Source organism: Trachurus japonicus, chromosome 19, assembly GCF_045865225.1.
Source record: "Trachurus japonicus isolate A0001 chromosome 19, Traja_1.0".
Classification (NCBI taxonomy): domain Eukaryota; kingdom Metazoa; phylum Chordata; class Actinopteri; order Carangiformes; family Carangidae; genus Trachurus; species Trachurus japonicus.
The window spans coordinates 22,527,469-22,552,031 of NC_140925.1; the positions used below are offsets into that span (position 1 = coordinate 22,527,469).

Consider the following 24,563-nt stretch of genomic DNA (forward strand, 5'->3'; position numbering starts at 1 on the left):
CAGGTGGGCTGGGTAAATACCAAATACACACAGGTCACAACCTCTTCTCTGCACGCTCTGCTTAATTCACAAAAGTGAGGAGATTTACTGTCTTTCTAGAAAGCATTATTAGATTTTACAGACTGTCAACAGATTATAATCTAATCTACACACCCTTGAGGTGTTTTACATGTTATTTCTCATGAACAGATATCAATACTTTCCTGTGTTGACACATCAGGAATCCCATAGTTGAATAGTGAAAAAAAGAAGCCAAAAACAAATGACCCTATTCCATTTATGGCTTTCTTGTAGAAGTCAGGTTACATTGCTGTGACCATGGATTGGTTGCATGGCCGCTCACAGTAGCCTATCTGATCTTATCTGCCTTGTTTACTTGCAGACTAGCTCTGTCAAATGAGTGATGGCACTGGGACAGGACAGGAAGATCCATAGCAAGGGCAACAAACCCTGTCTTTGTCCAGCGCTCAAAGCAACCCACCAAAAGTCAACTGCCCAACACATGACAGTTATTACTGATAATTAAATTGTGGAACCGTCATTGCTTTCCAGAACAACTCAGGGTAAAATGTTGTTTGGCCTGGTCTTTTCCTCTTAAATGTGGCTGATGTTTTTATGTCCTCTTTTAGCATGACCTTCTCCCCGTCACGATAGCAAAGAAACAGCAAAAGAAGTGACGTCAGAAAGTTTTCAGTTGTGACATCTGAATGTTAACATTACTGTGAATGTATTTCATTGTATATAATTTTTGTTAATTCGTTTTTATCAACCTAAACTGTACCAGACACTTTTAAAACACTTGATCGTCCGTCTGCTGAATATCTATACAACAGAATTAAACTCTTATGCAAATGTGTTGCAGACCGTTTCCCCACCCAAAATACAAATATAAATCTGCGTATCAGCACCTTTCATACCTTTACACAGTATTTACATTCTGCATGCTAATGAATGTGTTTTGTCTCACTTGAAGATGAGATGGCATCCGCGACATATGACGAGGACAGCTTCTGCTGATCAGTTTGCACAGGCGTGTGTGGGAAAGAAGGAAAGCAGCCAATGTCACATGATGAGGTACTAGAGAGACATCCGTATCCGGCAGTAACACCATGTCATTATGATGATTTCATATTTGGTGCAGATGCACATTTTGATCAGCACAGCCAGGCAGTTTCTGTCTTTGCATGTGTTCCTTTTTGTGCCTGTATTTGTGTTTGAGTGTGATTACGAAACAAGTTGAGGGAAAATTAGAAAAGAGGGGAGTATGGAAGACTGTAATTGTGTGCTCGTGACTGTATGTGAGTGTGTATGTGAGTGTGTGTGTGAGTGACAGAGAGAGAGAGAGAGAGAGAGAGAGAGGGAGGGAGGGACAGATGGGTGTAAAGCCAGTAAGCCTTTAGGTCCATAGCTTATGGAGGTTTATGCTCATCAAATCCTTCCGCTCCCACACACTGCGTGACATCAGCTTCCAGGTCCCTCCCACTTCACCTGATCTCACACGTAGCTATGCCCACATGCGCAGAGTCATGGACACACACTTGTATGTACATTCGCACACCTCATACACACACACAGGTAAGAGCAGTTTCAGCCCAGACGAATGAACTGGTAGTTTAGAATATGTATCCACCTGCACTGTTTTTAACCCTGGTTTTGGCCTCTATCTATCTGTCTATCTGTCAAATGAATAAATGCAGATTTTACTAATTGATAAAAAATTTAGGTCAGGAATTCCATTCATATCCCATAGTAGTAATTCCTTGTCAATAAGTTGTAGATAGCAGGAAAAAAGAGTTGTTTAGTGTCCAAACAATGTTTACATCAGTGTTGCGTCATCAGTGCGTCATCTATTTACAGTAACCTGGCATCAATATCAACTTGTGCCATCAGCCAACAAGGGTTTAATGTTGTGGTTGCTATACAGCGTCTATAGAGACGATGTGACATACGGACCTTTAAGTCAAAAGTTAATTTGCGTTCATGGCCTATTTTGAAAAGAAATTGGTTCCCTCTCTAACTCTGATCGAGCAAGATAATCCTTTCCTCAAGTGACATATGTTCCCTGATCTTTCTCTGTCCAGATGGGATGTTGTTAACTTGTTGCGTGGTGTGGAAACTTTTGGCATGCTGTACGGCACGCCGATCTGTAGTCCTGCTAATTATTGTTGCATGTCTATTCTCATGATCACCATCTTCAGAAGCACACTTTAAATAGATCACAAGACCAATTTTGTTTCCTTAATCTTTTTCTGCAAAAGTTGTTCAGTGACATTATTGTGGGAAGTTCTGATCAATACTTCCTTAAATTACATATATTAGCCTGTATCAAATGAAAAAAAGTTGCACCTAAAATGCACAATAACCTTTACAGACGAATTTAATCTGACCTTCTCTAAACTTTTGTTGTCAGCGGGAAGTGTCCACTGAGCTCAGAGTGTCACCAGCAGGTTGAACAGAGACACAGAAAGGCAGAGAAGTGGACGTCCTTTGGCCACATGACAGCACCACTGTTGTTAGCTTTTGTTTCAATAAATTGTTTGAGATGAAGAAATGACCACTCCATACTTTTACTTAAATGGCCTACTTCCATCATATAATATAAATGTAGCATGAACTTTTAATATTTTCCATAAATTTCACCAGAAAGTCAAATATCCCTAACTTTTTGTGAGTGGTGTTTATATATTCTCTTTTTGAGAATGCCTAATCCTAAATCTATTTGATAAACGTGTGGCCTACAATTACACTGCAATTCATCATACATGATTTAGTCTAATGAACTCCTGAGACTCAATGAAGCATCTCTGTCTTATAAAATTATTCTTTTGTAACCAAAATGAAACCTCAAAAGAAATAAATGCATTCCTGACTGAATTAAATGGATATTGTGTTGGAACATAGTCAGCCAGACTCACAACTTATTCTTTAATAGTTATATATGCAGTTTGCACTGCGGTACTTCATTGTACTCTACTGTTATCATCATCATTGTTGTTGTCATTAAATGTTTGCCGTCTTTTGTGCATATTGTATAGCCAGAGCCAAAGGTTTGCACCATTTGAGCTATTAAAATGAGCTTCCTTCTTCAGTATCAATTCACAGCTAAGGCTTTAGTCTAGCCAGTGAGACTGAAAGAAACTGTGTCACCCAATAGCGTGGTCTCCATTGTATCTTTGAAAGGCCTAAGCAGCACTCTGGGTATTGTTTTCTTTAAAGGGGAGTCAGGTTACCTTGGCAACTGCAGGATGCCTACCCTCAGGCCCTGAGAGAGAGAAAAGACACGGCCAGAGAAGGAGGGAAAGAGACCGAAAAGAGACAAAAAGAGGAGGCAAGATACTTCCCAGCCCTAACTTTATTTTCTCATAGTTTGTGTGTTTTGACAACAGGCCTGATGGTTGCCAGTGGGTTGGGATGGAGACCCAAGGAGGTGAGGATGTGTGTGTTTCTGTGTGTGTGTGTGTTTGTGTGTGTGCGTGTGTGGTTGTCCATGTGCTGGATTGTGTTATGCACCAAACTATTGAAACATCTCTGTATATGTCTTACATTGATGCAGAACAAAACTTTGGTGACAGTTTTGTTACATTTTGTTGAGTATTTCCATCAGTTTAATGAACACGTTTAACACCAACATAGAAAGACCACAGGCTGCAAAGGCTTTCATGACCAGTCATGCTGCCAATAGCATTACTTTGAAATCTATTTACGCTTATACAGACTTTATTGATGCAATTCATGTGGAAAATGTGACCATTCATTTGCAGTTTGAAAAGAAACTACAATGGCTCCTCATTTTTATAAAACCTAATATGGAAGTGGAAAATGTTATTGTGTAACAATAGATGTTTTTCTCAGCTGTACATTTGTTACTGAGTGTGGTTCACTTACTGATTCTTGTTTTGACAGTGACGTCCAACATCCTGTAAACAGAGGGCCATGCGTGTTGCGCTGCGGCCACGCAGGTAAGCCTCACCATCTTTAGATTGGTGGCCGACCAGTCAATTCTGTTGAAAAACATACAAAGAAATATGATAATGACGTGGGATTGTCTGCTCTATTGCATACTGCTATTTGACATATTTAGCTGAAAATATCGGATAAACAATCCTAACAGTTTATATAGTCAGCTTAGAGGAATGGATAAACAGTTGACAAAGGCTATTTAGCTAAAAGTGATGGATTGAAGGTTCAAATAGTTTGCTAAAATAAATGGATAAACAGTTCACATAGGCTAGTTAGTCAATAGTGATGGTCGAACAGTTCAAATAGCTAAAAGTTATAGATAAACAGTTTAAAAAAGATAGTGAGCTAAAAGTGATGGACTAACAGCTTAAATGATAAGTTCCAATTGGAAACATATATAGGTCTATAATTAAAAGTAATGATCACAGCAGTTCAAATCTATTTCACTAAACAGTTCAAACAATTTTGCATCAGTTGTAATACATAGCTCAAAGAAACAATGTTTAAACGGTTGAAAGACACAACCAAAAGTTAACGGTTGATAGAAAAAAGCAACAGATATAGCTATGTATAGGCCTGTGTTGTTGAAAAAGGTTAAGAAGTAATAATGAAAAAACTGTTTAATCACTTTCACAATGCCATGGTTGAAAATTATAACAGATTGCTGAAAGTAAAAGGTTGAAATGTTCTGTTGTGTATTAAATAAGGCATTGAATAATAGTCAGTGAAGGGATACTTCCTGTTCATGTGACTGTGGGACTGATGTACTGAGAGCTGTTTGTGATAGCTTGACGTTTCTCTGTGTATTGTGCCCTCTAGTGGTTGCCTGGTGCTCTGTCTGTGCCTGTCAGTGTTGACCCTGCTGCTCCAGAGCCTCCTGGTGCCACTGGAGATGGCCAAGGATGAACCGGCCGGGAGGTCGCCTGAGGAACAGGGTAACACACACACACACACACACACACACACACACACACACACACGGACTGACTGACTGAAAAACTGACCATTGTTTGGTAAAACAGGGCCCATAACCTTTTCAATAGCAAATATGTAAAAACATCCATCCATCATTGTCCCATATAACCATAATTATACAGTTTATAAGTAAAGTGAATCAAATGAAAATATCCAATATAAATGAGATTATAGAATAAAGACTGATGTAATGAGATGTCCTTATAAGCACTGATTGGAGAGATGTGGCTTTGTTGTGTGCACATCCGCTGTAGTGGAGACCCACTGTGTCTCTTGAGAGACAAGACCTCATCTGACTGTCTTCCCAGTGTTATGATGAAGCTTTGTTCACAATTCGTGGTAGGTCCTCCCATGAGTCTGACAGTTGTGGGTTTGCGGCTATGGTATATCCGTGTTCAACTCAATTGTCTGGCTAAACTGTTTACCTGAGGAAGGTATTTAGGGAGGCAGTGGGCAAGGTTGTTTGGGCAAAATCTTTTTCCTGGTTTACAAGGAAGAGATATGTTGTCAACAATCTCCTCCAGAGTGTTTTTTTCTGCTAAAATCTTTTTTTTTATGCACTTGATGAATAAATTAGCATATTCTGGCTCTGTGCCTCTCCCACATTTTTTTTTTTTTGATCTATGAGCCATTCTCAAACATAATCACGAGCAATTTGGAAACACGCTCCATGAGCTGCACTACAGTGTTTGAAGTAGTTCAGACGTCTCCAAATAAATGCTTGTGGTATTTTTATTTAATAATTGAATACTGTCTGCATTATTTGGACAGTGACAGATTACCATTCCCTGTTCATTCAGACCAGTTATTAAAAATGAGAATCCGATACAGAAGCTGATGTATGAGTCATTTAATTTTCTGTAACTTTATTTAGGAAAAAGAATTTACACATTAATTGTATGGAGCTTATTGAGCTCATTTATTTCTAAAGTCAGACACAGATTTAACTGGAGGAAGAACAGGACTTGGACAGTCTGGCCACCGATGAAACCGTTTCAAAATATAATCAAAGAAGACTTCTGATCTAAGCACCCTCATCTATTCCTCCTCAAATTCTAGGAAAATTGTTTTTAGCAGACAATGTAATCAGCCGCAGACCCACAATTGCTCTGTGCTTTGAGGGACCCACCACAGCTTGTATACAAATGGCCCCCTATAGCCACAATGGTTGTGTTGAAAAATAGACCACATGTGGGAAGCTGTTGGTCAGCGCACACAGTTAATCCTGCTCAGATTTATCACCAAATGCTCAGTTTTCAATCAGTCTGTGAAAAGATGTTCCATCATACCAAGCAATCATATTTAATCTCAAAATTGTCTCTTCCTGCCACAAAGTTGAATTTCAGTTACATCTACAGCTTGCTGTAGAAAAGAAGATTTAACCCACCTACATAACTGTAATTATATTCATTTCAGAAAAATGCTTGAACAGGATGATATGCAACAACAGAAAACAATTTCCTGGGAAAAAAGAAATGTTGGCTTTGAAACCAGGACATTCATATCTATAGACTATAACTATTTCATTAAACATTATTACACTGTGAAAGCACATGAGGGGCTATGCTCATATGTTCAGCCATGTGATCTGACAATGTACAGAAACAACTACATTTTCCATTATGTTATATGACAAGTAAACAAGGGTTATATACATACACATGCATGGGCGTGGTAGTGGGGAGAAAAGGGGACTTGAATACCCAGGGCCCAAGTAGGGAGAGGGCCCATGAAAATCCTGAAATTATTATTTTTTTGTGTGATGTTTTTATTTCGAATGAATTGGGCCCCCCAATTAATTGGTGTCATAATTTATTTCAAATATATTGATAACATCAACTGAGAGAATGAACTCCATGTCAAAGTCCTCCCAACATATTGGACATTCTGGGGGCCCCCTCTTGGAGGCGTAAAATGGTTTAGTCCGCCCATAGACAGTGGCCAGCAATAAGTGTAACGTCAGTGAGCCCAGATTGAATGAGGCTAGCTTTCATCATGCCACCCAAAAAACATAAATCAGGGTATCAGAAAAAGAAAGAGTGGAAAGAAAAAGAAAGAAGGCAGAATTAGGGGAAGCAACATTTTGGGAAATTGACCCAATGCCATAATCCCTACAGTTTTAGGAGTAAATTTGTTACCTTTAATTGTCGGTGTAAGCTATTTTTAGATTGGCGGAGATATGATATGAGATAATAATAGAACGTTATGAGTTGTTTTCGAGGTAAATGCAAAGCCAGTATAGTGCTGAAAAGAGATTGCTTGCCGAAAAACTGCCCCCAGCGGAAACGCGCTTTGGCGGCTTTGGATAAATTTACCTCAAAAACAACTCTGCGCTTTGTGCACTGGCATGGATAGGGGCCCACTGACATTAGAGTGTACAGGGCCCAGAATTTGGTGCTACGCCCCTGTACACATGCGGACTCAAGCTTGGTTTTACATTTGGCATTAAGTTGTTTTAGGATCCCATCTCTTTTCTCCCATTTATCTTTCATTGCCTCAGTAACCAAAGGACCCCAGGGGATGTTTAAATAGTGATATTCTGATAGTCAGCTGAGCAAACAGAGATGAAGTGACATCACCAGTCTGTGGGCTTTTTACTGTGTATCACAGGGTTGAGCTCTATCCCTAAGGAGGGCCCCAAAAACAACCTGTCTGTTACCAAAGCAGATAAATCGGATCGTATAAAAATCTTGCTCAGTGCTCACATCATAAGCCTGAATGAAGGCCATAACCCACGGTGACGGGTTTCAAGGAGATGTTTGTTTTAAGGGGCCACGCACCACAAAAGTGGTCGGGACCCATTGGGTCAGTGGATGCACAACACCTGACTCACTGTATATGTAGTAGTTAGTGAATAGTTTAATGGCATTCTGAAGCGCATGTTGAAATATGAACTTAAATCGATGTTTCCACAGTATATGAGGTCAGCAATTTGCATTACCATCAACCATGAAGGTGTCTGTGGAAACACTCACAAAAACATATGCATACAGTATGTCTATATGTGTGTGTTTGGGGGGGTTAATGTGAGATGACCACAGAGCTCCAGTCCCAATTTTCTTAATAGTTGCTTTTAAAAAACGATGATTGACTACATCTTTATCTGTCATAAAATTGTTCTTGTGGAGTCCATGACGTTTGCCTCCGCGTGGAATGTGGAAAATACACATGACCACAATCACTGCTTCATTTACAGCACATCAAGTTAAGAAAACAGCGTCACGTAACCCTGCTGTTTCATGATACACAGAACAAGATTTGCTATTCAGCAGAAGATTTGCTATGACATAATGCACAGTATGAGCACTCACACATGAGGACGGGGGGTGGAGGGACATGTGATACTGTTAATACAATGTTGTATTATGTTTTATGTCATAGGTCAACGTGGTCTTGGCTTTCGTAGGCTGGCTCTGCGCTTGGAGGCTTTGAGCACTCAGGTGCAGAGGCTGAGCAGAGAGAGAGATGTCACCCAGCTGACCAGAGAGGACGTCAATCTGCTACTGCAGAGGTATTCAATACACAAATATGGCTCCTCATCCATTCATTAGCCTGAAGCTACAACCCCCTTATAGATACAGCTCTGGGAAAAATAAAGAGACCACTCCAAAATGTTCTTAATTAATCAGCTTCTCTATGGCAGCCATCGATTCCAGTGTCTATTGAACTCCAACACATGCACACCTCACTCTACTTAGCTGATCACCTGAACCAAATCATAGATTAGAAAGATTATAAATAAATTAAAAAAAAAACACTGCTGTGATTAAAAATTGGGATTATTCCACCAATTTTGATTTCTAAACTCTTCCTAAGTTTAAAAAGTAGTGTTGTGTTGTTTTAAAATGAATATGAACTTGTTTTCTTTGCATTGTACAAGGTCTGAAAACACTGGAACTTTTTTGTCTGTTGCCATTTTCTACAAAAAAAGATGCTTTAAATGACAATATTTTTATTTCAAATTTTGGAGAAATTTTGTCTGTAGGTTATAGAATGAAACAAAAGTGTTCATTTTACCCAAACGCTATGAATAGTAAAACCAGAGGAACACTGATCATTTTGAAGTGGTCTCTTAATTTTTTCCAGAGCTGTATATACAGGTGCATCTCAATAAATTAGAATATCATGGAGAAGTTTATTTATGTCAGTAATTCAATTCAAAAAGTGAAACTTATATATAGATCCATTACACACATAGCTAATGAAACATTTCAAGTCTTTATTTATTTAATTTCTTTTCATTGTAATGATCATGGCTTACATTTAATGAAGACCTAAAATTCAGTAACACTGATTTAAAAAAGCCTTTTAATATGGAATATGGAATGAAAAGTATTGCCGTCTATATTATATTATATAATACTTGGTTGGAGTTTATGACAGAAATGCTCTTTTTCATGATATTCTAATTTATTGAGATGCACCTGTATGGAAATTGGAGCGGTGTTGGATAGAATAAAAATGTTGACAACATTAACCCAATTTATAATTGTTTTCTAGCTTTAGACAGGACCAGCAGGGCTTGGCCCGCCTGGTGGAGAGGGAGCTTAAGAGAGTGTCCCAGAAGCTTGACCAGCTCAGCCGTCATCACCAGCATCAGCACCAGTCCCACACCCCACCACCACCACATGATGACCACAGAGCACACAAAGGTACAGTCCACTCATTTACCAATCAGTATTGAATTGTTTGATTTTACTTCCATACTGATAATAATCTAATTTGACTTGGAGGACCAGATATATCAAATAAGATTTTAACGTGGTTTGTGAAGTATGCATATTTCAGCCTTTTTAATTTGGAAATATTTTAACTGGAATATCCAGAACCATGAGATACAATTTCAATAAACTGGATGCAGCATGCTGATGATTACCAACATGAATGCTCGATGATATGAAAGAGACTAAAATGAAAAAGTTACGGAAAAAGTATTGTATTTCATTTCAGACTGGTAAAACAGGTGCATTATGATATTAGGCTACATTAAAATCCCTTTGCTTGTATTTTACTGTACTGTACTATTAGCACCTCATTGTCCAAGTTAAAATAAAGCTTTTAGGATTTATTCCAGTTATAACATGCTTTGATATTCTTGCTACGCCACATAAATACACTCTGCCAGCTTCAATAATTGGCCAATTGCAAGCTTTTCTGTGATTGCCCGCAGTGGTAGCGCGTTACTCCAAGCCAAATGCACGGTTCATAGCCTCAATAGAGGTTAACCACACAGTGAAATTAACAAGCTGTGATAGTGGAGGGTGTGAATGGGGGGGTTAAAGGGCAGTAGGTACAGGTGGTTATGGGGGATGAAGTCCTTGAATAGAAGTTTAACAAGTCCCACAGAGCCAGTCTCCATCAACCGGCCGTGGGGAGGGAAAAAAAGTTTCTACGCTACGACCCTCCTGAGAGGTGTCAGGTGAGAGTCGGGTTACACACCCCGGTTGGCACGCAAAGGCTTGAGTCTGTGTGCGTGTGTGTGTGTGTGAGGGGTATAGGGATGAGTGGGTGGGTTCTGAAAAAGGGAATTCATAAAGCTTGGCCCACACAGACACCATACCGTGCGTAATGTGAGGACACACACACACTTGTCGACATGCACACACATACATTACTGTGTGCACACCCCATGCCACCCGCATACACACAAACACACACTTCCCCATCACCAGCTTGCTCCCCCCTCACCCTCTTCCTCTCACATTACCTCACGCCATAAAATACGACTGAATTACCCACGAGTCCTTTCACCAGCTTGTCTACTCATACTCTTGTTTTTGCAGAGGGAGCACTTTTTCCCCTCTTTGCCGTGCTCCAATAGCGTATCACTGTTTTAAGGCCTCACACCTCAGCCATGCCTTCGGGTTTTCTTATCTTTTTTTCTCTCGTTTCCTTTTTACTAGGTTGTTTTACACAGCTAAGGACTGTGTATTTTGGCAAAAGCTAGCATTGTAAAAGGGAATGTTTGGTAGGAGGCAGGTGGGTCAGGTGTGTGTGAGTGTGTTAATGTCTTTGTGTGTGCGCATGTGTGTGTGTGTGCTCATTCCAGTTGATTGACATTGGCTTGAGATGGTGGGGGGGCTTACGGGAAAGGACCTCTGAGAACACACTGCCTCTGCTCTAATGCATGGCGGCACTATACATTGTGCCGATGGCTGCAATTCATTGTGCACATTTCATTTGAGAGATTGTAATTCAAAGTTATTATCCACTGTTCATTACCGAGTCTGCTCTACAATGTGCTTTTTGTTTCTAAGGCCTTGACTGTGGAATAACGGTGCATTCAAAATAGAAGAAAACGTGTGTGACGGCTAATATCTTCCCCACAGGGCCGGAGGAGTGTGAGGTGCCAATGGATACTGGGTATCCGGTGTGTGCCGAGAAGGTGGAGGTGAGAAAATGGAAATGTATGTGGTAGCATGAACTTTATGGTTGTAACTGTTATGTGTTAAACCACTTACCTTGACTTCGGCCGGATTGCCCCAGCAAGGTTTAATTGAATCAAAGATCTCTAATCCAATCAGATTAGTTTAATAAAACAAGATTTAGGATTAGTTAATCCAGGTTTAAAGAGTGGTGGAGGGGGTCCATTAACTGTTTGTGGCTGCTTTTCCAAAATAAAACGTTGCATTGTTGTCAGCAAGCTACAGACACTACTTGTGTTGGAGGATTGTTGCTTCAGTTGCTTTTCTGTCGCTGCCATGTTTAACGGTTGACATTGTCTTCCTGTTCAAAACAAATTTTATTTGAATTCATCCTCGTCATAAAACTCAAAACAAAAAGTGGGTGAGTGAGTGTGTCTCTCAATTTTTCTATGAGGAACTCAGTTTTGGTCCATACATCTCAAAAAAGCAGCCATTGTAAAAGTTTAACTTTTCACACTTTATATTGGAGTTTTTGGAGTTGCAGTTTTGGTGCTTCAGAATTCAACCAATTCATCAAATTCAGATTTGAAATAAAAACTAAGATGAGTTAAAATAGATTTTTAACTTTAATCTTTCTCAACTACTTTTGTTCAACAGAATTTCAACTTAAACCATGATTTCATCAGGTTTAAAGTCATACCTCGATGGTGCAGTGTTTTGATTTTATGTTATTGTTAGTGTTTTCACTTTGAAATGTATTTTTAAGTGTATGGGTTAGGGTTAAGGTTAACCACATTAGGCATATAGCACGTAGACTGTATCAATATTACATAGTATGTCTCTCAGTTCCTGCAGGCACATTGGCAGTCAGACCCCTGCTATGCATTTTATGGTGTGGATGGTAGCACCTGCTCCATATTGACTTACCTCAGCCAAATAGAAGACTTTTGTCCCCCTCGCCTTGGAAAGAACCACTCTGCACTGCCATGGCACAAGAAACCTCATAACTATACAAAGAAGGTACATTCATGTCTAGTGCATGTCATTGTGTATTACTGTACTATTAATCAGTAGTGTATTATAGGCTGCTTTACTAAGAATGATCTTCTGCTGTCATATCTACGACTTACATAAATGTGTTTGTTTGCACACAGGCTGAGATACAGGCATCTATAAAACAGCTGTATAAGGTGATTGGCAACAACAGTGGTCCTGCAATAGACTTCATCCAGTCCAGAGTTGAAAGGATGTCTGAACAGTGGATACAGGCTGGTGTGAGGATGAGGCAGAGCAGCAACAAGACGCTCTCCAACCAGATGAGGGTATTTGCAGCGGGTCATCTTGTGGAGTTTTTATTTCTTCTGATCTACACAGCTGTGGTGTGTTTTGGACTTTAAACATGTTGTTCTCCAGGTGCTGCTGTTTCCCGGTGCCCTGGCTGGGGGTGGTGGTCAGCGTTTTGAAGCTATGGTGAAAAGAGGGGGGCCTCTTGGGGAACTGGTCCAGTGGGCAGACCTCAGTGCCTGTCTGATAATCCTGGGCCACAACGTGACCTTCACCTCCACACAGCAACAACTCTACAGGTTACCACCGCTTCTGTCACTACTATAGCTGCATTTACATAATATATTGCTTAGTGTCTAGTCTATTAGCATTTTGGGTAACACTTTATAATAAGTACACACTATTAAGCATTAGCTAAGCATTAATGAATACTGAATTCTTCATTTATGAATACTCTTTAGTATGTAGTTTATAAATACAGTTAGTGCTTATCAATGTTGAGTAAAACATTTTTAACTGTGTTCATAAACCACATACTAATGAGTATTTATCTGTTATAAATGATGAATTCAGCATTTAATGCTTAATAGTGTGCACTTATTATAAACCATGATACCGCATTTTGTAGTGAAGTGATGAGAAAGGCAGAGATCAGTGCTGTGTGATGCTGATGCTGTGACTTCAGTCTGATAGGTGCTGCTCCTGGCCGAGGCAGTTGTCCCATCCAGAGGCCCCTGACCTTTGACCTCATCTATACTGACTACCATGGCCTCGCTCACCTTCATGGAGCCATGGGACTGGCTTTCCACCATTACCAGTATGACCACAATTTATAAATACATTATATTTTTCTTTAGATATCCAACTATGGGCAGTGATTCTTTCATAGATTTCAGATTTTTGATGTGATGATAAATAAATATTTGTAAACTGGCTTCCACCTCAATGATCATAAATAATTAGCCATTGATTTAAAAAAAACAAAAAAAACACTTACATACATAGTGTGATTGAACTCAAAAATCTGAAATAATAATAATAAATGTGTTGTTGCTATCATATTTGTCCAGAAAATACAAGGCATTATCTGTCTTAGATCATAAAACATGTGACAAATACAAAAGATCCAGTTGGATGATGATGGCAGCACCATGAGTTGTTTGTGTTCATGTGACCATTGCTAAATTGATAAACTTGAAGTCAATTAAATATATCCATATCCATCCATTTTTTTTTTTTTGGTTATAAACTGTTCTTTTAACCGTTCTAGGTGCCGATTTAGAATCCTGGACTCTTTTGGCACCGAGCCTGCCTTCAACTTGGGGAGTTATGCTCAAAGCCACGGATATAAAACACTGTGGGGAAGCTGGGGACTCCAACCTCTGCAGTATATGACCATGTTCCGTAAGTGTGTGTGTGTGTGTGTGTGTGTGTGTGTGTGTGTGTGTGTGTGTTATGCTGGCAAGTAGCAGCATCATGTAATGTGTTTACATCCTGCAATCACGCAAACATGTGACTCACTGTCTGTTAGACCACAGCTGTGATAAGTGCATGAGGGCCGCCCTGTGAAGAACAGAACATTGATTCAGAAATGCACTTGTGGAGACAGTCACTATATATATTATTATACATATATAAATATGCACACACATGCAGATATTTATATCTTGCTGCTGCAGCTCTGATCCTTCACACACACTCCTGTAAGCGTCCGCACAGTGAGAGGATTAATAGCTGAGGTTAAATAAACTTGGTGCCCAGACAGAGCTTTCATTCCAACACCTCTCCCTGTCATCTTTCCCACCCTGCCAGGAGATGGAGACAAGCTGGACGCACTGGGCCAAGAGCCACTCTTCATCCCTTAGCTTCAAGCACTGTTTATTTGTCCTGCTGAGGAGGATAAGGAGATGGCTGTTAGCTGATGGTGTGGAAAGGCAGAAAGAGGGAGAGAGAGAGAGAGAGAAAATGGCAAAACAGAAACAAAGACACAGGCAGAAGACAGGAAAAGAAAGATGCTTGCGAGAAAAGCAAACAAGGGGTTTATGCTTCTGTTTTGGAACAGAGAAAGATGAAGATAGTTGACTGAAGGGTTGCACTGAACTGTAAACAGACAGCGAGAGCAGAGAAAGCAAAAAAACAAACAAAGGAGCTGCATTCCTGCACAGCTTTTCCACCAACCCCCACGAGCTGCACGATGTTGATCACGTCGCCGTATCATTGCGAATCTCTGCTAATCTGATAGGTGAGTGTGTGAAGCAGTGAACCTGGACAGGTGTTAGAGACGAGTGGCGACAAATGAACCTGAGCCAAGAGCAAGTTCTGTGCCAGCGAGGAGAGATCTGGCAACAGTCTAAGTACCTGGAGACGGGAGAAAATCACACACACACATACAAATGTTCAAAATATAACACACACACACACACACCTTTGCTGGCACATTCCAAGTAAAGTAAATACTCATCTCTCACACCTTCCTCGGTGTGTCAGAGGGCAGCAGGGTGGCAGCTGCCTATCCAAACAGGCCCGACCTCAACTTCTCATATATGTAGAAATCTCATTTCCTTTAACAGCTGATTTATACTGCATGGTATGTTTCCCTCTCTCTCATGAAATTTTAGTCTTAGCTGTTTTTCACCTGTGATCTCGGTCCGTGTTGTCAGACATGTCTGTCCCAAAGGAAAGTTGTGATCCTCCAGTTATGTTTCCCACAGTGTGTTTTTGTCTATGTCGTCTTCAAGGAAGATCTTTGCACAGGCATTCACCATTTTTGATCCTGTTTTAGCAAGTTAAGTTCTAAATTTAATGGGCAAATAAAATAGTTTAATACTATTAAAAATATTCATAATCATAAATATACTTACATATACTTTATGTAAGCTTTTGGTGATGATAAACAGTCCATGTTAGCATCAGCAACATCAAACTTAATTTCTTTTCTTGCCACTGACTGAATACAATAATACTCATCCCTCTAGTGCTGCTCAGAGGGTTGATGCCAACATCTTGTCTTGTAAATGCAACATGTAGAATAGCAATTTTGTGATGGGAGAACTGCTCTATGTTTCTGTCGTCTCCAGCTCACACCCCTGATAACTCCTTCCTGGGCTTTGCGAGTGAGGAGGCAGTGAGGGCGGAGGCCAGAGAGGAGGAGCTGGAGCCAGGGGCCTACAAGAAAGACCGGATAGCAGTGGTCTATGGCAAACAGGACTACATGTGGCAGGTATGATGACCAAAAGAGTACAATGTATGCACATGGAAAGTTGGTGAGCTTGCAACAAAGATGTCCAGAAGTCTAGCCATCTTAAAGGGATTGTTCAACATTTTGGCAAATGGGCCCATTGCCATAATCCCTATAGTCATAGCAGTAGGTTCGTTACCTTTAATTGTCGGTGCAAGCTATCTTTAGAATGGCGGAGCAGAGCTGCGAGCTGCTCAGAGCTATGCTACAGAGGCTCATGGGATTTCTTGGTTTCTCTCATCAAACTCATCAAATACACAATCCAACAACTCCAAAACGCTCTGGTGGACAAGTTGTGACCTGCACATTCACCACGCTATGAGATAATAACAGAATGTTACAAGACAGAGTTGTTTTCGAGGTAAAGTCGTGCAAAACCGCTGATGTGCGTTCCCGTTGGGGGCAGTCTCTGCATTTGCCTCAAAGATATTCCATGAGCCTCCGTAGCGTAGCTCTGAGCAGCTCGAGCTGAGTAGCTCTGCCACTGTAAAAACAACATGCACCGACAATTAAAGTTAACAAACCTACTCCTAAGACTATAGGGATTGTGGCAATGGGTCAATTTGCCAAAATGTTGAACTATCCCTTTAACATAAAGCCGAAGATTTCGCAGAGCTCATGTACTTTGTATGCAGGGTAAATCTGAGTATGTGGAGGTGATCAGTGAGGAGCTGGAGACTCATGCCACAGTCTACCAGCCTCCAGGACATAGTACCTCTAATCTGCCCAGCTTCATCAGAAACCACGGCCTGTTGCCTCAGGAACACTTCCTACGACTTCTCCGCAGAGCCAAGGTCAGTAAAGAGCTTGTCTCTGAATAAAATAACTAGAGAATTTCTTATTTACTGAGACATCTATCACATGGTCTTGCAAGAGGGGTCTGACTTTTGGAACATCCTATATCATGATTACAATACTGCTTTCTCTTCTCGTGCAGGTCTTTGTAGGCCTTGGTTTCCCCTATGAGGGTCCAGCTCCTATTGAGGCAATAGCTCTGGGGTGCGTCTTCCTTCAGCCACAGTTTGACCCGCCACACTCCTCAGACAACAATGACTTCTATAAGGGCAAACCCACCACACGACAGGTAGTTAAAAACAGATATAAAAACAGAAAACAGATATACTGGTACAAACATTTTCAGACACATCACTCCTACTGTTGTTTTTAGTGACAATAAAAGATCAGTTAATGCCTTTCCACCACAGATCTCCTCCCAGCATCCATATGCTGAAGATTTCATTGGTAAACCTCATGTGTGGACTGTGGATGTGACCAACAGGACCAATGTACGAGAGGCAGTCAGAGCTATTTTAAGGACAGAGGTACAGTACAAACAACACAGGATACAGTTTTACTATATATGCATGTACCGGTATGTAGAGGTTCACTGTGTTTTCCCCAAATATCTGTTACGGTAACCGGAATAAAAGTGTTTGTGTGTGTTTTTGCAGCTGAAGCCTTTCACCCCCAGAGAGTTCACCTGTGAGGGAATGCTGGAGCGGGTTCATGGTTACATCACTCACCAGGTGCAGAGATAAAGGGCGAGGGTGGCACCATATTATTAGGTTCTTCCTCATCACACTAGTGTTGAACTGGCCTGGTCTTATACTTTCTAAAGGTTACACTTCTAAACTTGTTAGGTGTATCTATAAAGTCAGAAATCTGATAAATCTGAACAACTTTTGCAGTAATTAATGCAATAAAACATCTTAATTATTGATTGAAAGCTAGTGTGGCTAATTATGATCAGGTCAATATCTAGAGGTGCTAAACAAGATACAGACATATAGTCAAGACATTTACTCACCATTATAGGCATACATAGCCTTTCAACTTTCTCTCTCTCTCTGTTGTTCTAAATCACCCCAGGACTTCTGCAGTAAATCTGTCCCTACTTGGCCACCAGAAAGTGCTCTGAGGGTCCACCTGGGTCCCCTCGGCCAGTCGTGTGTCAGTGTGTGTCGACGCTCCTCCCTGGTGTGTGAGCCTGCTCTGTTTCACCACCTCAACAGTTCATCTGCGTTTGCCAGGTGAGAGCTCATATCAGACATGATGAAGCGTGTGTACTGTCTAAAACAGCGATTAAATAAGAAACTAAAAGAAACTAAGAGAGGTTTGTGCATATTAGATATGATAGATTATAGATGCATTTAAACCAATCACTGTTTTCCGTTTTTAGGCTTGGACTAGGCTGCACCAGCATGGTGTCGGAGATCAACCACTTGTTTCCCGCCTACAGTCCTTGGGGTCGACACTGTGGCCTTCAGCAGGAGCCTCTACTCTTCAGCTGTGCCGGTTCTGACCCATCCCAACGCAGACTGTGTCCCTGCAGAGCTAACCTACCTGGGCAGGTGGCACTGTGCCCTGACTGCATCTAAAAAAAAATCACTGTACAGGGGAAATCACATGGAGGAAAAAAGGAAAAGATACTATTATGACAAAGACAAAACCGAGGAGCCATCTGGAGCACGTTGTGTATGAAAAGAATCTCAACCAAAGAAAACAAGCAGTTCTACCAACACTACTGAAAGTTTTGTGGTGAAGTAATTTAATATCACATGTTCACATTGATATGAACTAAAGATCAACATTTTTTAATGACATGTAGTTTTTCATATCAATGCTGGAATTATGACTTCATGACAAACGCATCAAGTGCTACTTGTCCTGCAGGCAGCCGACACTAGTGATTAACAATTATTAAAACAATATGAGAGAGATTTTGCCAAATAATGAACCTCTATTTCATTTACATTTCTCTAGATAGATTTGTCCATGAACGTTTTTGTTTTGTTTTTGTAATGGCAGTCATTACTCAGGAACCAAAAATAAATGACATGTCATTTCATAAGTACTTGAAGTGTTGAAGGATAATGAATTCTAGGCCTGGTGTCTCATGGTGCCTGATAAAATCCCTCTTGTTGTTGTAGCTTTTTCTTGATCCCTTAAGCAAACAGTCTTTATGAAGGCAATATGAAGGCAAGAAGCACTTTAGGGAAAGACGGTTTAAATGAAGTGGGAAGCACCACCAAAGACTGTAAAGAGCCATTCAGCCCTCCAGATCACACTCACAGTACAGTGCACTTCAATATTATGCTAAATAAGTATCTAATCATTCACTGTAATATAGCACAGTGGTCAGTGTTGCATGGGATTACTGCTCGTGTAGCCCCTCGCCGTATCGCTGGCTGCAAATATTAGCCGAGGCCTCGGAGGAGAGAGGGTGACAGCGTAAGTGATGAGGCTCATTATCTTAGCGAATCATGGATAACCTCTGGATGCCCTTTGGAGGTCACAGCCATATGACGATGATTATACTGTCATATAAACCACTGGTTCCCAACCGTCTTTGACTTAGGAAACCCCCTCTTTCAGTCCTTGCCCCCGCCAGTAAATGCAGAACCTCATTGTTTCTCTTTCAAACACATATTTTTGCGTCATTTAGAGTGGAATAAAGTCACTGAAGGCAGGATTAATTATGTTTTCTTGAGTTATTTTACAAGAAATTACACCTAAAAATGATTTTGATCATAACAGATGACTCATATTGCCCAGTTCCAAAATTATTCCCTGATTGCTTAATGACCTATAGACCCAGGGGTATTTTGCACCCCAGGTTGATATGAGCGAACATGGAAACTTAACATACAGCACATACACTGATTTTTTTTTTAGAGAGATTTAACACTTAAACATTTTCATGTCAGAAGCCTGAAAAGGTCACACAGACTTATCCCATCATCCCTGCCTGCAAAACAGCTTGTGAAAGAAACAAATGATAACAACTAAAGGCCAAACTACATCCCACGTTCAGTGTTGTAAGTGCTACACTTACATGGCACAGCTGTTAGCAAAGATGTCTCCAGCACAATGGCAACAAACTGCTGTGTTGAACTGGATCGATGTGAGGCTTTTCTTGGAAATGACGCACTCATGAATGTTAATTGGCAGAAAAAGAGACCTTCTCCACACCGATACACTCCATGTGACCAGAACATATCGTCGCTCCGGGATCAGACCGCTCAAGGCTGTGATGACAGAACTGGTCGACAGTGTGATTGACCTGTAAATGGCTGTGAAATGGTCCGTGAAAACAATATTTGTGATGACTTTGGTGGATTTTGGTGAATTCATTTGGCCTTGTCAAGTGTGAAGTTTGCTTAATTAGCTGAATGGTCCAAAGATGATGGAAGTGAAATGTTTTCTATGTCAAAAGACTGTTTGGAATAAAAGAAGGGGCGAACTTGAGACATATATTTGGAAAGTGATGTGTCATTTCTGGAGAGTTGTGTTAATTCATATCAGTTACATGTGTTATGGCATATAAAAGCTGTCACTCACTTCCCTGGGGGCTGATAGCAGAGGGTCAAACTACGGGTTCAAAAACAGCACAGGGTAGCCTATATATGGAGCAAATGTGTAAATGTGGACAGACAAAGATTTTAGTGTTTCAAACTTCCCCACGATTGCCCGCTGACCTCACGCTGAATGGGACCATGTATGAGTGCAAAAAACTGACACAGTCCATATGTTTGTCAGAAGCCCATTTAATGTTGTTCAGCAGATTGATGTGTTTTGAGGAGACGGTGATGTGGCTAATCTCATGTGGATCATTTAGTCATCTGGGTTATGTGGTTATCACAGCAAATTGGTTATAAACTTCAAGGCTCAAGATAAGTAAGTTAATCAACTTTGTTCATTCCCTTTGCTCGCTGTGATTCATATGACCACAAACCATGTTTAATGTTTTATGTCTTGATGGCTTTAATTACATGGTGGTTTTACCAGCAGATCATAATCTGTGACCGTCTTTATTCATGCGTGTGAAAATTCCTCAATCAAGAATTAACAAACAGAAAGACTCATGGCTGGTTGCAAAAATGGTTTGCTATGTTGGGTGGGGGGCTGGTGTTTTGGTAACAAACAAGTTAGGCCTACTAGCTATTTTTTTTTCTGTGTATTAAACTGACTGAATACTTTTATTCAATGTAATAATATGTTTGTTTGTTTTTTTGAAAAATGTTTTGTTAACGTCTGTTTTACCTGTAAAAAAAAAAAAAAAGGAAAGCTGAGGCTGTTCATTTACTTCCGGAAACAAGGTAAGGCCTTATGCCCCGCCCACCACCGCTAAGTGTGCGAAGTTAACAGGTGTGTTCATCATCAATTTAATTAGCATGGGAAACTTTGAAGATATTTTGCTACATGTTTGATTCTCTCTCAGACCCACACAGAAGTTTTTTGAGGAGTTTATTGTGCATCAAACTCTGCAACTAAAAGACTACTAGAGCGGTAAGTGTAGCTACATATAAATTAGCTATGTTGTTTGTTAGCCTAGCTACCTGTTTGAACCACAGTTGTGTTGTGCAATGAGACTTTTGCTTGTTTGTGCTTTTTATTAGCTTGTGACTGGCAGTGGCTGACCGTGGTGGTTGTGTTAGTGTAAACTCTTCTTGCTTTTTGCACTGACAGATGTGCTGCTGGTTTATTTTGTCTTCCCCGCCTGTTTGCAAGGGGATGGGATTGGTTATTCAGGTTATGTGATGTATGAAACCCTGGCCTGTCTGAACCTGTTTTTGTGACATTGCCAGTAAGTTATGCAGTCATGGTGTTAACTAAGTTTAGCCATGAGATGTCTTGAATTAGGCTATTTAACATCAGTTGGATACCTGCGGTGACCTGTCCATGGTGAACCCCATCCTTGTTGGTTGGGATGTAAGGTCTGGTGTTTTACTGTATCTGGCCACCCCACATCAATTAACCTGAGCTATCACTAACTTACTGCGCTGACATGTTTCATTGCTAATTAGCATTACATTTCAGCTCAAGTTGATGTTTCACAGCAGTTCAGTTGTAAGTGTATCTTCATTGCAGTGGGTGACATGAATGTCTTTCCAAATCTCATGTTAATCTGGTTTATATTTGTTGTGATGTTTCTGTGTGGTGGACTCTCTGACAGAACCTCCATTGAGATGCTGTCTGTCATGGTTAAAAACACTTTCAAATGGGGATCCTTGGTTTGTTTGAAGTCCTACAAGAGCGTGACCACCCATTGCACTCTGTACCTGCTGCATACCACCCCTGCACATTGAAATAATGTTTAGACGGCAAGAAAATAAGAAATGATTGATGGAGGACAAAATAAAAAAAGCTGTAGAGGAAAAGTGAACTTGCGTCGAGGCGAGCCAGACATTAAGGAATGTTCACGCTCCAGCAGAGGTTCAATAATGTTTACACGAGTGCTTTTTGATTTTAACATGAGACGGGAACTCTTTAAGGCACACGGGGACTATTTCACCTGAACCTTTTTAAGTCTGGATCCAGTGGCATATCAAACTCTGCTGCCAAGATAACTTAGATCTTATAGAATAAAGCAACACAGGCGAGTTTCACCTTGATTCAAACATTTTCTGATGTTATGTTTGTCTCTTTGGGAAAAAAATATGAAGATCTTGTCTTAAATCACATACGTGGATGTAATCACAACCGACGAGGCAGAAAAATAGGAAAAACATTTATAAACAGTCCAAAATTATCGCCCCACTTCAAGTTACTCAATGATGTAGCATGTCTTTTTCTTCTTGAGAGTTACTGGAAAATGTTGCAACACCCAATATTTGTAGTTATTGCTGTAGTATATTTGCATGATTGTGTACTATGAATCACACTGTTTAAACTGGACCTTCAAGTGTTTCCTAATTCACTTGTCGTTTCCAGTTAAACAGCACTGCAGATTGAACGAATGCTCCCTCTCTTTCTAATTTATTTGGTTTCCTGCCTCCTTTTTTCTTCTTCTTTTCTTCACATCCCTCTTGCTCTTACTTCTGTCCTCCCTTCTACATCTCACATCTTCACATTAAATTCCCTTGTAATAACGGATTTTGGCTTGACCCAACGTTGAAGTTTGTTCTGTGCTGAAGAGATGGAGAAAATGTGACGTGTGCACAGTGAAAGACTTTAGATTTGAATCAAAATGTAGGCTAGATGTTACTAACTGGCTATGAAAATAAGGAACACACCTCTGATGCGGCATAACGTTGGATTACCTCCAGTTTTCACCGTGCACCTTTCAGAATCAGACAGACTGCGTGAGTTTTTCTGATTTGGCAGCTGAAATTGCACTTACCTCAGCCTCTGCTCACTCCAGATTAGTTGATGTGTGAAACAGCCAACTGTGCCCTAAAGGGGGCAGTGTGGTCAAGCTAAACCAGCCAACAGTCTAATTCACATCACACCAGTTAGAAACCACAGAAAGTTGCTAGTGGAAACGAGTGACAGCAATGAAAACACAAGAGAGATTTTTTTTTAAAAAAGAAAGAAAAGTTGATTTTGAGATAGCGAAGGAGGGAAGCAGAAATACTGTAGAGGTGTTGGGACATATGGAGACACTTCCAGTCCTCTCTACAGGTAGCTTTCAGTATGTTCCACCAAACACACTTTCAAAAGGGGGGAGGGAAGAGCGGCTTTACTACCATACGAAAGCAGCTGCTTTTATTGAAACCTGTTATTGGCGTGCCAAGATTACACTGAACAACAACAACCCTCCTCCCTGGAAGCCAATAAAATGCCGAACAACAAACACTTGGCTTGCCTACAGCGCTGTTAGAAGCCACAGAGGTTGGCCTTAATGATACTTGGTAACTATTACAGACTATTAAAGTAAATGAATAAAAGAGGAACAGAACAAGAAAACGAGAGAAAGAGGGGAGTGAGAAGCAAAACCGATTCGTTCAGAAGTTGTTTCCAGACATAACGTAGTAGGTGACTGACTCACTGATGGGCGGCCTCAAAGAGATGCACTAGTTTAGATGGATGAAAGAAACATTTTTGTGCGTACATGTGCGTGCATATCAACAGATAGACAGATAAAACCCACCTGATGTGCCGTTTCATCCATCAGCAGCACACACAAACACACACACACACACGCTACAGGCCAGAGATCTGTTGTCTATGCTTGAACGCTTGTTGCATGGCACATGCAGGTCTTTCCACTTTTTGTGTGAGTGTTTTTTTCTCCCCCCAAACGTCTTGTGTCAGTATTCCAGCCATCTCACTACACCTGAGTAACTCTGAGGCAGACGGGATGGTGCGTATCTCAGTCTGTGTGTGTGTGTGTGTGTGTGTGTGTGTGTGTGTGTGTCCATCCTGAATGCTGCTAATCCCATTGTCTTTATGCATGTATTCGACTGAAAACATTTTGTGGCTTCTTGGGGACGAGACAGGTCATCCAAGCAGGCAGAGATTTTAGCAAAAGCAATCACAAGATTGGATGTGAAATACTAGAAAAACCTGCTGCATAAGGAAAAATGTATAAACATCATTTTACATTAACATTTTACTTAACATTTACCAAAGCTTTGAGAGCTAAGATCTCCTCATCCTGGTGGTCTTTAATTTCCAGACCTCATCTCCCCATTCCTTCCTCTTAGCACAGACTACAGAGGAGAAAGTTGTGAAGAAACACAGAGCTACCAGCTAACGCCTGCTAACCCCAAGAAAGCCCTTGTCATCTTTCATCCTACACCTCTGAATTGCCTTCATTTTCTTGGGGCCCATAAATTGGCTCTTATTGTCCCATAAATGGCTCCTTTTGGGGTGGGATTTATAGTTAGGGGTGGCAATGGGGTGTGCAGGGGGGTATAAAACCCACCTTTTGATGTCCCCTCTGCTTAACAGGCGGAGCAGACGTGCCGGCCCATATGCTGCTGCACGGTGCTTTCGCCACACATTGCTAGCATGCG

The 24,563-nt window shown here is 40.7% G+C and overlaps 1 protein-coding gene across 2 annotated transcripts; it reads left to right on the forward strand.

Moving 5' to 3' along the window:
* The first annotated feature begins 971 nt into the window (after positions 1-971).
* On the forward strand, positions 972-18,742 carry LOC146968039 (alpha-1,6-mannosylglycoprotein 6-beta-N-acetylglucosaminyltransferase B-like). 2 transcript variants are annotated; one of them, XM_085761646.1, is made up of 19 exons: positions 972-1,074; positions 3,387-3,427; positions 3,904-3,959; positions 4,780-4,895; positions 8,317-8,446; positions 9,436-9,587; positions 11,265-11,326; positions 12,147-12,320; positions 12,455-12,622; positions 12,714-12,883; positions 13,270-13,401; positions 13,855-13,988; positions 15,662-15,804; positions 16,458-16,616; positions 16,760-16,906; positions 17,028-17,144; positions 17,274-17,348; positions 17,692-17,852; positions 18,002-18,742. In XM_085761646.1, exons 3-19 carry the CDS (start codon positions 3,934-3,936, stop codon positions 18,198-18,200), a joined length of 2,265 nt encoding a protein of 754 aa, XP_085617772.1. In that variant the 5' UTR covers positions 972-1,074; positions 3,387-3,427; positions 3,904-3,933; the 3' UTR covers positions 18,201-18,742. The 2 variants fall into 2 exon arrangements, with proteins under 2 accessions (XP_085617772.1, XP_085617771.1); XM_085761645.1 differs by lacking the exon at positions 972-1,074 and having other exon boundaries at positions 3,300-3,427.
* Positions 18,743-24,563: the final 5,821 nt, after the last annotated feature.